At 44.5% G+C, this 14,270-nt stretch overlaps 1 protein-coding gene across 2 annotated transcripts in view; it reads left to right on the top strand.

Annotated features, from left to right (window-relative positions):
• The window catches only part of LOC147201974 (glypican-5-like), a 60,532-nt gene that overhangs the window by 37,206 nt on the left and 9,056 nt on the right, over window positions 1–14,270 (top strand). For both annotated transcript variants that reach the window (XM_086116391.1, XM_086116390.1), the window contains exon 9: window positions 1,989–2,118. In XM_086116391.1, coding sequence (XP_085972517.1) covers window positions 1,989–2,118 — 130 coding nt within the window. The remainder of the gene's footprint in view (window positions 1–1,988; window positions 2,119–14,270) is intronic.

Below are 14,270 nucleotides of genomic sequence, written 5' to 3'. Positions count from 1 at the left end.
CCTGTAAGCCCCCTTCAGCAAAGATGACTCTTGACCAACCTTTACAGAAAGATATTATCTACAATTCTTTAGTCAGCAACATTGAAAGCAACATAACACTGACATGTAGTAGTTGGCAGACTATGCCAAGACGCTCGCATTTCATGCTCAAGACTTTTAAGAATAATATGAAGAAAAAAAATATCGTAATCAAACTTTTTCTTTTTGTCACAAGTAGCCAAGAAATGTGGCCAAGAAATGTACGTTCAGAGAAGGAAAGGTGTGGTTCGACACCAATGTGTTTTTGTGGAACCACTCTGCTTATATTTTGTCGGTAACGTCTGCAAGCCACTCGTAATTGAGCAATGACGTCAGTTAGGAAAAGTATTCAACCATTTTTTAGATAGTCATAATTTTTGTTTTAGAAAATAGATCTTACAGCAGGACGGCCCGGTGGTCCAGTGGTTCACGCGTCGACCTCACAGTACAGAGGTGGTGCGTTATAATCCGATGCACTTTGTGTATGGATCAATATTCTGATTTCTTGGACGTAGTATTTTAAATGTTCTGTAAAGTGCTTTGTTACTGCTGCAGCGGTTATGAAAGCATGATATAAATAAAGCTGCATTGTATTAGGTTGGCCCAGTGGTCGAGTGGCGAGCGCGTCGACCTCACGGTGCAGAGGTTGTGGGTTCGATCCAGGCTCGGGCATCCCTGTGTGGAGTTTGCATGTTCTCCCCATGCCTGCGTGGGTTTTCTCTGGGTACTCCGGTCCCCCCACACACACATTCCAAGAACATGCATGGCAGGCTGATTGAACACTGTAAATTGTCCCTCGGTGTGAATGTGTGCGCGGATTGTTGTCCGTCTCTGTGTGCCCTGCGATTGGCTGGCAACCGGTTCAGGGTGCCCCCCGCTCCTGCCCGAGGACAGCTGGGATAGGCTCCAGCACCCCCCTTTGAGGACAAAGTTGTTCGGAAAATGGATGGATGGATGATCTTACAGTAACAGTCTTGGATACATTTCCATACTTTTCCAGACCTGGAAGTTTATGAAAACAAATTCCATACTTTTTGATATGCTCCATATTTGAGGAGAAAGTCTGGAATCATCTGAACTTGTTTACTAATCAGTCTGCTGATCGTGATAGATGGAATAATATAAATATTGCTCTCGTATATTGCTCAATTGCAGTCTCAAGACATAGTGGTGAATCATAACACAGGCTCTCGTTTGTCTCCTGTCCCCTCGGACAAGCTGCCAAATGATAACCTTGCGCACAAAGTCTTGTGCCCCATGAGTGTTGGTCCCCTGGTGCATGCTGCCCACTGACTCAGGCACAAACCTTGACAATGATCACATCTTTATATCCTCGACAGCTAAGATTATATTACAGTATATTGATAGCTCACTGTTGGATGAATAGTCAGTGCAAGACATGCATGCAGGCAATAAATAATATTTGTCCCAATTGTTTCAGTTCTCATCTCTCTGAAAGCCCCATTTATGGTTTTAAGAAACAAATTCCCATAACCACAAATGTTAGAACTTCTTGGATTCTTTAGCAGCATATTATATTGGATGTTTCCAACGAAACAAACAAAACAAAACAAACAAAAAAAAGAAACGCTATGTACCTATTTGAAAATATCGAGACCAGCCCATCTTCAAGAACAAAATTAAATAAAACAAAGGAGTTGAGCTGGAAAAGGCAATTCTGATGATAATCTGTAATAGGAAAACGGAAATGTCTGTCAATGGGGAAAAGACAAAGATGGAAATGACTTAATTTTGCACTCAATGGTAACTATGGTAAAAGACAATGTGAGCACTTGGTGTCTCGTCAACTTTTCCATATTGTAGTCACAGCCAAATGGAACGTGTTTGTGCATATCTTTCATGTGTTATATATAATTGTAAAACGACACTCAAGGTGTTATATTTGTGGCTTGGAAGACAATCAACTGAAAGAACTTGTGAAATATTCACTCATATTCACGTGTGCTTAGGAACTTTTGGTTGAGCTTGATTGGGCACGTGAAGCCAAAAGAAAGGGTGAAGAAGACTATGGAGGGAGCGCAGAAGCAGAAAGGGTCAGTGGAGACGACTGTGACGATGAAGACGGCTGTGAAGCATCTGGTGAGGCTTTTCTTTTTTTTTAATGCATTTATTTTGCTCATTTCATCAGTGTTTTCACATTGATTTTACATGAATTGACTTCGAGTTTAACAAAACGTATTATGAGCAAGAAGGATATGTCACTGAAGTCGTAGTGCTCTTTTTTTTTCGGAAAGACGAGCATCTAACCTAACGATGAATGCAGGAAAGGTACTGAAGGCAGGCATCACAACAGTACAGTTTTACAATTTACAATATTAATGACAAAAACAAGACGTTGAGAAACCTTCATTAACTTCCACAGACAATCGCTTTCTGCGAACAACTCATTACGTTTTAGGATTACTCCATTTTACACAGCAGCCATTCCTTCTTTACTTGAGGGGAGCTCTGCCCTCCACTCCAGTGCCTTTCTACTTGTCGCTCAAATGTCCCAACCTCACTTGTTATGTATCAGATGCACCCCGAATTCTTCAGGGTCTACTCTATTTGTCATCATGGTGACATGAGGATGTCACAATTGGTCTTACACACAGAGCAGCAGTTATGCATGTCCCCTATCACTCGCTTTCTGCCTTTGGTTTGCCATTTCTCATTTCCCTCACCTCAGGAATTCTCAGAGATTAAAATGGATTGATTTTTTTTCCTACTCAGACAAGCACGATCCTCTCCTCAATCCTCTGCCTCCCCAGACGTGTTCTGTTAGTCAATAATGTAAATATAATCACAGCTTCTTCTCCTCTTGCTACTATTTTATGTAGAACCACAAACTATGATGTTGCGTTTGCAAATGTAACATCACTGACTCACATTACGTTTTATTCTGGAAAATGACAATCATTTTGTTTCTCTAGCTCATTTTGTATACGGTAATTAAAATATATAATTTATCACGACAAATCTGTGTCTAAAACAATCAAATGGTATGTTTGTGTAGGTACATTTGAATCATTGTAACCATGGTTACCAACTGCTCTTTGGTCTCATTGGTACCTGTTTGGTGACCATGAAAAAAGAAGAGACAGGAGAGTAAGAAAGCAAGGCTAAATTCGTCCCATTTCAAATCATGAAATATATATATTTTTAGAACCACACTTAATGTATGAATTAAATGGTCCTAAACAGAAAATATACACAAGAATACCTTGTGGAACTATTTTGTATTTATTCAATCACTGACTTGCACTACAGGTCTAAGGGTTGAGCTTTACAAAGTCCAAATGATCGATTTCAAGGGAAATGCCAATATTTTCCAGTGCTCGAAGCCTGCTGAGTTTGATTGACATTTATAAGCATCCATGGCTGTTTGAATACGACCAGAAAAGTGACAATAAAAGGGAGTCCTTGGTCCAGATTTATCAGTGCTATAAAACGAAAGTGCCTTTTTGTCCAATCCATACACTGTAATAGTGAGGTTGCAAACAGTTCAGCCGCCTTCATCATGCATCGTTTCACAAAGTCACTGTTGGAATATGGCTTTGATGCTCATGCTATTTCGCTAGCAATTAGGTAGCTGGTTTTTACTGCTGTGTTGGGTCTGTCTCAATGACAGACTGAGACTGCTGCTGTCTTCTTCTCTAATCAAAACAGTGTTCCCCTAGCGCATAGGTGTCAAACTCAGGTCCTGGAGGGCTGCTGCCCTGCATGTTTTCCAAGTCTCCCTGTTGCAACACACCTGATTCAAATGATCAGATCATCAGCAAGCTCTGCGCAAGCCTGACATTGAACCTGCAGCGGCCCTCCAGGACCTGAGTTTGACACCTATGCCCTAGCGGATGATCCATGAATTGCAGCTTATTAAAAATATTAATTCCGTGTCTTTTATGTATTCTTTCACTTTTAAATTATCCTGCGGGCCTGATTGAACCTCCTTGGGGGCCGGTTCCGACCCGCGGGCCGTATGTTTGACACCACATGTCACAGTCATAGGGAGTTAATACATTCCGATTTGCCTCAATAAGCATAAGTAATAATGTCATTCATATATGGTCACGATCTCCTCGGATTAACTTTCAAAGTCATACAATGCACATATTTGCAGTCAACAGTTGATGTAGGGCGGCCCGGTAGTCCAGTGGTTAGCACGTCGGCTTCACAGTGCAGAAGTACCGGGTTCGATTCCAGCTCCGGCCTCCCTGTGTGGAGTTTGCATGTTCTCCCCGGGCCTGCGTGGGTTTTCTCCGGGTGCTCCGGTTTCCTCCCACATTCCAAAAACATGCATGGCAGGCTGATTGGACGCTCTAAATTGTCCCTAGGTGTGAGTGTGGGCGTGGGTGGTCGTTCGTCTCTGTGTGCCCTGCGATTGGCTGGCAACCGATTCAGGGTGTCCCCCGCCTACTGCCCGGAGACGGCTGGGATAGGCTCCAGCACCCCCCGCGACCCTAGTGAGGATCAAGCGGTTCGGAAAATGGATGGATGGACAGTTGATGTATTGACAATAATAAAACTAGACAAGTAGTTCCAAACATTTAATGATGTCTTCAAAAGTTTTAACATTTACACAACTACCGAAACAAATTTGTATTTTAAAAAAAGAAAACCTGGACAATTGCTGTTTAACAGAAGCTGTTATTGACAGGTTTGTGACTATAATAGAGCAGTGCAAAATATTTAACGCTCGTACAGAAGATAGATTAATTTTTGGTTCTGATTCCCAAATTTTATGACTAAAGTAAAGGGTTTGGGGATTTAAAGGATGAGCTTTACAATGAATTCTCAATACCATCAATGACTCTTAACTGATGGTCAATTTGGACCTAAATCTTCACCTCACTGCCACCGGCTTTGGGATGAACATTTAACACTCTATTTCTCAAAATATGTATATCTTTCAGAAATCAAGCCAAAGTAAAAAAAGAAGACAACGTCTTTGTTGTTGCCTCCTTCTGTTCATGTTTCATGTTCCTCATCTTCTGAATGACTTCCGTACAACGAATGAAATTCTGATCCACCCCCCAACATCTCAGGAGGTGAAAGAAGTGAACCATGAACATTGTCTATAGTGGGGGTGAGGAGGGGTGGTTGCACTCAATCTCTTGGGTTGAAGGTGCCAAGGTGGATACATACATCATTTATACATTTTGTTGCATATTCCGTTCATACCAAATAAGAAGTTATGTTCTTCTTCAAACAAATGCGATTGAATGGGAAAGCCAATTTAGAGAATGATTCCTTAATCCCGACCATCATAATTGAAATCAATTTAAATTTTAGTTGCCACATTTGTATTCGTTCAATATTAAATTTTAGACCTCCAGTGACGTGGTGCTTTGATTCTATTGATTCATTTTTTGAGAACAGCAACAAAGAGCATGTCAAAACAACAACATACTGTATGCGAGTGAAATTAGAATTCAGATGTCAAGTTAATGTCCAGATTCAATCTAAAATCCAAGTACAGTCGTGGACTTAACATTCTTCCATTTCACTTTGTTCTTTCTCTCTTTTGCACCTCTTTCTCATGTTGCCCTTTTAAATTCTTTGATTCTGACCACGACTAGATAAGATAAGATAAGAAAACCTTTATTAGTCTCGCAATGGAGAAATTCCCAATTCACAGCAGCAAAGTTATGAAAGGAAGAAGTAGAACAACAAAATATAGGAGCTGCTGGAAAGGCATAGATGGTGTGTCATCTGCAGCTACCGCTTGCTCTATATGTGCACGTGTGTGTGTGTGAGTGTGTGTGTGTGTGTGTGTGTGTGTGTGTGTGTGTGTGTGTGTGTGTCAAGTCAAGTCAAGTCAACAGTATTTATAGAGCACTTTCAAACAGCCATCGCTGCATACAAAGTGCTGTACATGGAGCAATTTAACATGCACAATAAACAGTAAGACAAATCGGTAATAAAGGCGGTAGAAAGCACCAAACAGTAAAACCAAGAACAAATCTAAGTCATGCTGAGTCGAATGCCAAAGAATACAAGTGAGTTTTGAGGAGGGTTTTGTGTGCTTCCTCCCAGGTGAACTGAGGCTGAAGTAAAGAAATGCTCATTACTGATTCAGCTTGAAATGCTAGGGATACATTCACAAAACTACACGCACTACACAAGGATGCACTCACACACCCACCTACACACACACACACACACACACACACAAACACACACACACACACACACACACACACTATACTATCGAGACACCTTTCAAAGTCACCTTTTGAGTGCATGTTTTGTGAACATTGTGCATTTGTGTGTTTGAGATACAGCAAGAGTATTTGCAGCAAAGTCCAGACATAATTGACCCTCATTTGACAATTTTGTACAAAACATCACATTCATTTGATATCAGACATTAGACGGTTACAGACACCACAGCGATCAGTTTTCATTTTGACTTTGTCTCATCAAATCCATCTTATCTGACATCCGCTCACCAATTCCTCACCTTAGAATGACATTCAGTTGTGATCCGTGCCAAAGCCTTTTTGGGAGCAGCACTGAATTATAAATCTTCCTTGTGTATGAGGTGTGTCACAAAGGTTATCTTTAAAACGCAAGCTACAAGAAAAGCCCTAGAGTTGAGCACACTTTGCCATCCTTCTCGACCACAACCTCTTGCAGTCCTGGAAGGACTCTTTCAGGATTCTCTGCAGCTCTGTCATCAGAGCCATCTTGATGTCATACACATCTTCAAAACGGGTCACCTGATGAGATCCTTGTGCTTTGAAAAGAGGAAACAAAAAATCACAGAGAGCCAGGTTGGGTGAGGAGTAGATCCCCTGGACTACAAACGCCTTTTACAAGTCCGCAAACCACTTGTCGACTGGTTGGGCGAACTCCCATGCATCCTTGAGGACCCTTCTGACGGTGTAGAACTGGTCCAATCTTCACAGCCAGAATGAAAACCACACTGCTCCGACTGAATCTGAGATTCATTTTCCTAATGGACTCTCCTCTCCAGCACACGTGAATAGACCATGCCAGGGATCAGGGGCAAGCAGAGTGGAGCGCTCCAAAGGAGGAATGGCACCGGACATCCACCACCATAGCATAAATATAATTACCATATTTTCCGCACTATAGGCACACCTAAAAGCATTCAAATTTCTCAAAAGCTGACAGTACGCCTTCTAACCGGGTGCACCTTATATATGGTGTTAAAGTCTCTTTTTATTTCCCATTAAGTTGTTTCCCTGTTAGTGTTCCTATGCCACCTAGTGGTGATTATTAGCTGCAGCCGATTGTCACGTAAAATTGGTCTGCCCGACACAAACTGACATGTGTATTCACCAACACACACTCAAACAGACAACTACTTTGTGCAGCCATTATGAAACACAGATAATACCATAATTAACTAAACGAAGGAAGGAGACAAGCAAGACTTCGAAGGATATGTAGCCCCTCATGGCCTCACATCCACGAGGTTTGTATGCCTCTTTATAGAATCAATTGTCTTCAGAGAATTTGTCTATCATTCATTGTTTTTTAATGCCATTTGTATTTATGTTTCATGTCCGTGTTTGTCACCAGTTCTCACGTTTTCTGTATATATATATATATATATATATATATATATATATATATATATATATATATATATATATATATATATATATTAGAGCAGCCAAATGATTAATATATTTAATCAAATTAAAAACGCAACTGTCATAATTAACTCAAATTAACTCATAATTAATCGTGATTACTCACACATTTTTTATCGTTTCTGAATTTCCTTTTATATTTTTTGTCCTCTTTTTTCCCGTTTTAATGCTCTCATCAACATGGAATCATGGATCAGTTTTCTATGTGCAAAATGCTAATATTTACTGAAACAACAATTTCAATTTTCAATTTTACATGAACATGAACATTTTTCACTTGGAGCAGTTATTCACACAATCTCTCACACAATATTACTGTCTATCAACAACAGTGGAAAAATATTTTGCCACGCAACAGCTCCTTTAACAGTTCTTTTTAGGGAATCAAAACAGAGCAATATAAAATTATAAAGTGCACATCGAAGGTAAACTCGTACTCAGCCTATAGTGGATTTAAGCCATGGTTGCATATTTCATTTTTCTCAAGTTTGCTTTGAATACAGCAGTCAGGCTATGTTGATTCTGTTGGTCCTTCTTGCGCGGAAGTCTCTATGGTTTTTGTAGACATCATTTCGGATGACTACCGTATTTTCACGACCATTCGGCGCACCGTATGGTTGGGCGCAGTCTCATTAATGGGTGCTATTTCTGTATTTGACACATAGACAAAACACACTGTATTATTGGGCGCAGTTTTACAGTGGTAAAACATACGCCAGCTTAAACATACGGCATGCATGCGCGCACGCTAAAAACACGTTAGCTTGTAGCATACGGTAGCATGCCAAGACATACAGATACAAGCTAAAAACACGTTTTTAAAAAGGCAACGGAAGCAAAACTGAATACCGTTGTATTTTATTTAGCCATCGTACAATGTACTCACGTTTTTCGATCAATCATCACCCAGAAATCCATCAAAGTCCTCATCTTCTGTATCAGAATTGAACAATTGTGCAAGTACCGGTAATCCATCAAAAACGCTGTGTTCCCTCTCGTTGTCAGAGTCACTCTCATTGCCATGTGGCTCCACAGAAATGATGCCGGCTTTGCCAAAAACTCGAACAACAGTGCAAGCAGACACGTTCGTCCAAGCAGCCACAATCCATTCGCAAATTGTGGCGTAACTCGCCCAGCGCTGCCTCTCACTCTTTGTAAAGTTGTGTTTGCCATCGATCATCCATTGTTCCCATGCCGTTCGCAACTTTACTTTGAACGCCCGGTTGCAACTCTGCTTTGAACGCCCGATTGATGCCGATGTCCAGCGGTTGGAGTTCTTTAGTCAAGCCTCCGGGAATAACGGCAAGCTCAGAGTTCATTTGCTTGACTTGGTTTTTCACCGCTGCTGTGAGATGGGCACGCATGCCAAAAGCATAACCGATGGCTTGAAGTTTGAACTGAGCTTCGTAGGCGTGTCTCTTTGTATAATTTATTTTCGGGGGTTCTTAGAAACCAAAACCGAAGTTGTTTTGCAACAATGCACATAGCCACACTCTATACAGGTGTTGGTAACTGTTTGGGGTGTCCCTTTAGCGTCCACTTACACGCCCACCCTTCACTCATTGGCGGACTTCCTCGCCGCATGCCTGTCCTCACTCACGTCTGCCTTTTCTCTCTCTCTCTCTCTCCATATATGTATATATACACGCCCACCCTTCACTGATTGGCCAACTTCTTTGCCGCATGCCTGTTCACAGTCACTTCCGCCTTTTCTCTATATAAACAGCGTGTCGGCTGTCAGTCAGGTTTTGGAACTCAGCGCATACACAAGACGCTCCGCATCATAAGGCGTCCTGTCCATTTTGGAGAAAATTTGAGACTTTTAATGGCGCCTTATAGTCGTGAAAATGCGGTACACTTGGTTCGAGGCACGCACAACACTGGAGACGTTTTATTTTCAGTGTGGTCGCCACGACTGCACCGCTGAGCTCTCGACGTGCCTCAGCGCACCGTCACTGTCAGACGAACACAGATAAGCTCCAACCCCTTTATTTATATCGACACGGAACACGGTAACCTTCCACACAAAATAGTTCCAAACAAGAAACAACCGTGTCAGTGGCATACATCGTACTCAACAGGCTACCTGATCTTTATTCACCAGAGGCTCATCAACCTAGTCTCTTATTTCTCTCCCGAAACAGTGTCTACTCCCGCTTGGTGTACCTTAGCCTTCTCTGTTTCGTACAATTTCTGTACATAGCTTGAAATGGAGGTTCTCGCTGGCAATCCGTAGTGGAGTCGTTAGATGCAATGCGAATGATTTCAGCTTGAGTCGAGCTGTGGACAATGTTGACAGGCTTGCATGCAGTAGCCATACATTTAGCTATGGCTTCAGCAAATTTGTTCTTCGTCGTGTTATCCATTTTCTTCGCTTTGAAATGATCCATAGCTGTCTCTCTTAGACGAGGGGGCGGAGCACTCACATATCAGCTGTGTGCTTGGCCATTAAGTGGTATTTCAGACTCGACGTGCAAAACATACAGGTAACTTTGGTCTTGTCAGTGGAACAATCTGGCAACTTTTTAAAAGTAAACTTTCCATTCATAAACTCACAAACATTCATTATCCGTTTTCGGTGTCTCGCGCTGCCGTGGCTGGCAAAACAGATATGGGCGTGGACTTCTGCAGCGCGCTTGTTGTTTTGTTTCCGGTTTATTTATAGAGCAATGTAAAATCCGCTGTGACGTGTGCCGCATTAATCTCGCGAGAAAAAATTTAATCACGTTAAAATTCATTTAAATGAATGCCGATAATAACGCGCTAAACTGACAGCTCTAATATATATATCTATATCTATCTATCTATATATATATATATATATATATATATATATATATATATATATATATATATAAATATATATATTGCAATAGAATGTTGTCTTGTTTTGGCAAATTCATCAGTTGTTGAGTTGAATATCATTTTATTGTTGTCATGATCCGTATTCGGCAGCACGTGGCACGCGTTCACTTCTGTCGCCTGCACACCTGCTGCCTATTTGCCAGAGATTGCACCTGCTATATCTAGGCGCTCCGACAGTCAAATCACTGCCGGAGTATTGCATGCCGTGCCACTGCTGTTGCCTATGATTGCCATTCTTACTCGATACCATTCGCTGTTGGTTAAATTTTCGTCGTCCCAAAGGAATCATTATATTAGCGTACGTGAACTAGTACTTGTCTTAAACATATTTCCCTTGCCATTTTTTGCAAGCGTTTTCTGTTGTCGCGTTTCCTTATTTCCTGGTTCTCGTTTTCACCAGCGCTTTCTGTTGTTTATTTGACGGGGTTTTGTTTGTAATAAATATTTTTGTTTTGACGAAGTCCTTGTCGGTGTCTGCTCCTTCGGGGATCCACTTATTCTCTGTTACGTACGAAGCAGTTCCCTTTTCCTGCTTCGTGCGTAACGTGACAGAATACTCCGGCCACCATGGATCCCGCAGACATTGGGAAGGTTTTGTCGGCTCTGTCCCGTCAAGAGCAGCTTAGGAGTCAGCAGGACCGAGCCATTTCAGAGCTCCGCGGCGCGGTTTCCATGCTGGCTCACAAGTTCGATGATTACGAACCTCGCGTAGTCAAATTAGAAGGGCGGAGAGCACCTACCCCGGAGCTTCGACATGTTACCCTGGAGGTACCCGTCCAGTCTCCTCCATTTAGTAGGGAACCAATGCTTCCCCACCCTCCACGTTATGGAGGCGAACATGGTCAGTGCGGGCACTTCCTCCACCAGTGCTCGCTCGTTTTTGACCTGCAGCCTTCCGTCTATGTCAGTGATGACGCGAAGGTCGCATATATCATGAGCCTATTGGCTGGTCGGGCGGCGTCATGGGCAATTGCAGTGAGCGAAGCACAACCGAGCCTCCGGTCTTCCTTCCCCGGCTTCATGGCGGCATTTCGCCGTGTGTTCCATCATCCCGTGCGGGGAAGAGAGGCTGAGGGCAGGCTATTAGAGCTCCGCCAAGGGAGACAATCCGTGGCGGACTACTCGATTGACTTTCGCATTTTGGCCGCCCAAAGTGGCTATGGCGACCGGGCGCTGTGTGGCTTGTTTCGTCGCGGACTTAACAATACACTTAAAGACGAACTGGCCACCCGCGACAACAGTTCCCTACCTAGAGGAGTTGATCGATCTCTCTCTGCTCCTGGACAACCTCTGAGAGAGAGGAGCCGGGAGCACGGAAGCGGTTGGTTCCCGTTCCAGCATACAGCGGACCAAGGTGCATCCAGCGAGATCACTCGGACAGCTGGGTCCGGGGACCATCCCAGCGCCCGGAGGGCTGCCGCCAGGGAGGAGCCGACGCAGCTGGGGGGCGGAAGTTCCAGTCCGGAGGAGAGACGGCGTCGGTTCGTGGACCAGGCGTGTTCCAACCGTGGTCTACAAGGACATCGAGCCGCATCCTGCCCATCGGAACCCCAACCGACTACGCCCGTCGAGTACTGTGAGTCACGACCCCGCGCCGAATCTCGAGAGCCTCAGAGAGTCGACTCTCGGCCGAGACACCCCAGAAGACTTGAACTCGAGGGGGAGATCTACGGGGCGTCTCGGGCGCGACAGATCAGGGCTCTGATAGACTCGGGTGCCGACGACTGCTTTCTGGACACCGACATTGCCTCAGAGATAGGCTGTTTGACCGAGGAATTAGCCGAAAAGAAACGGGTTCACGATCTCGATGGGCGCCTTCTGGCAGTGGTAACCCGGATCACAGAACCGCTTAAGCTCAGGTTGTCAGGGAATCATGTAGAGCACAGACGGTTTTATTTAATGCATTCCCGAGCCGTTCCGGTTATTCTCGGCTTGCCCTGGCTCAAGACACACGACCCAATTATATCATGGAACCGCCCGGCCATAGAAATATGGAGTCCGTTTTGTCACGAGCATTGTTTGCGGTCGGCCGTAGGGGGGCATACGCGTGTCTGTAACGATGCCCCTGAAGTCATCTGCCTTGACGGGGTGCCTAGTTACTACCACGATCTGAAACAGGTTTTTAGCAAGGATCGCGCCCGATCTTTGCCTCCGCACCGTCCGTACGACTGTGCCATAGACCTGCAGGTGGGCGTCCCGCTGCCGAGCTCCCGATTATATCAGGTGTCTCGTCCAGAACAAGAGGCATTGAGGGACTATATTAATAGCTCGCTCGCTGCAGGTCTCATCAGACCATCACGATCACCGTTAGGTGCCGGGTTCTTCTTCGTAGAGAAGAAGGACAAGTCGTTATGGCCGTGTGTGGATTATCGTGGGCTAAATGACATTACAATTAAGAATAAATACCCACTTCCGTTGTTAGATTCCGCCTTCGCTCCCTTACAATCTGCCACCATTTTCTCAAAATTAGACTTGCGTAGTGCGTACCATCTGGTTCGCGTGCGAGAAGGGGATGAGTGGAAGACGGCTTTTAAGACCCCATTAGGCCATTTTGAATATTTGGTCATGCCTTTCGGTTTGACTAATGCTCCCGCTATCTTCCAGAGTCTGGTCAACGACGTGTTGAGGGACATGCTGAATGTATTTTGTTTCGTTTACCTCGATGATATTTTGATTTTCTCCCGGTCAGTACAGGAGCACAAACAGCACGTCAGGCTCGTTTTACAACGGTTATTAGAGAACAGGCTCTTCGTCAAGGCAGAGAAGTGTGAGTTCCATGTACAAGCCATCTCGTTCCTGGGATTTGTCATTGAGCAGGGTAAGCTGAGAGCCGACCCCGTAAAGACCAGGGCGGTGGTGGAGTGGCCTACGCCCACCAGCCGCAAGGAACTACAACGCTTCTTGGGGTTTGCCAACTTCTACAGAAGATTCATCCGTAACTATAGCCAACAGGCTCTTCCGTTAACCAGGTTGACTTCTGTTAAGCTCCCGTTCAAATGGGACCCGGACGCAGACACAGCGTTCGCGAACCTAAAGAAAGCCTTCACCAATCCACCTGTACTGCAGCATCCTGATCCTGACCACCCGTTTGTCGTAGAGGTGGACGCCTCGGATTCAGGAGTGGGGGCAGTTTTGTCTCAACGTTCTCAGGTTGACCAGAAGCTGCACCCCTGCGCCTTTTTCTCTCGTCGTCTCAGCGCCGCCGAGGCGAATTACGACGTGGGAAACCGTGAACTTTTAGCTGTAGTTGCAGCACTACAGGAATGGAGACACTGGCTCGAGGGGACCAAAGAACCCTTCACTGTTTTTACGGACCATAAAAACCTGGAGTACATTCGGTCCGCTAAAAGACTAAATTCGCGACAGGCCCGGTGGGCGCTTCTGTTAACGCGATTTAATTTCACCCTCACATATTGTCCCGGATCCAAGAACACCAAGCCTGACGCCCTCTCCCGCCTCCACGATCCCGCGGAAAAGGATCCCACGCCAGGAGCAATCCTTTTGGACCATTGCATTCTGGGGGCTTTGAGGTGGGAGATCGAGCGGAGGATTCAGGAGGCTCAAGACGGGGCCCAAGTTCCGGCTGAATGTCCCGCAGGGAAGCTATTTGTGCCTCCATCACTGCGGTCGGAGGTGTTGCAGTGGGGGCACGTGTCCAAGGTGGCTTGCCACCCCGGAGTGACCCGGACATTACATCTCGTCTCCCAGCGGTTCTGGTGGCCTGAGCAACGGAAGGATGTCATGGAATACATCAACGCCTGT

Source organism: Hippocampus guttulatus, chromosome 7 (genome assembly GCF_054856545.1).
Source record: "Hippocampus guttulatus isolate MCC_2025c chromosome 7, RoL_Hgut_1.0, whole genome shotgun sequence".
NCBI classification, from domain to species: Eukaryota; Metazoa; Chordata; class Actinopteri; order Syngnathiformes; family Syngnathidae; genus Hippocampus; species Hippocampus guttulatus.
This window is presented reverse-complemented; position numbering and strand designations above follow the sequence as displayed.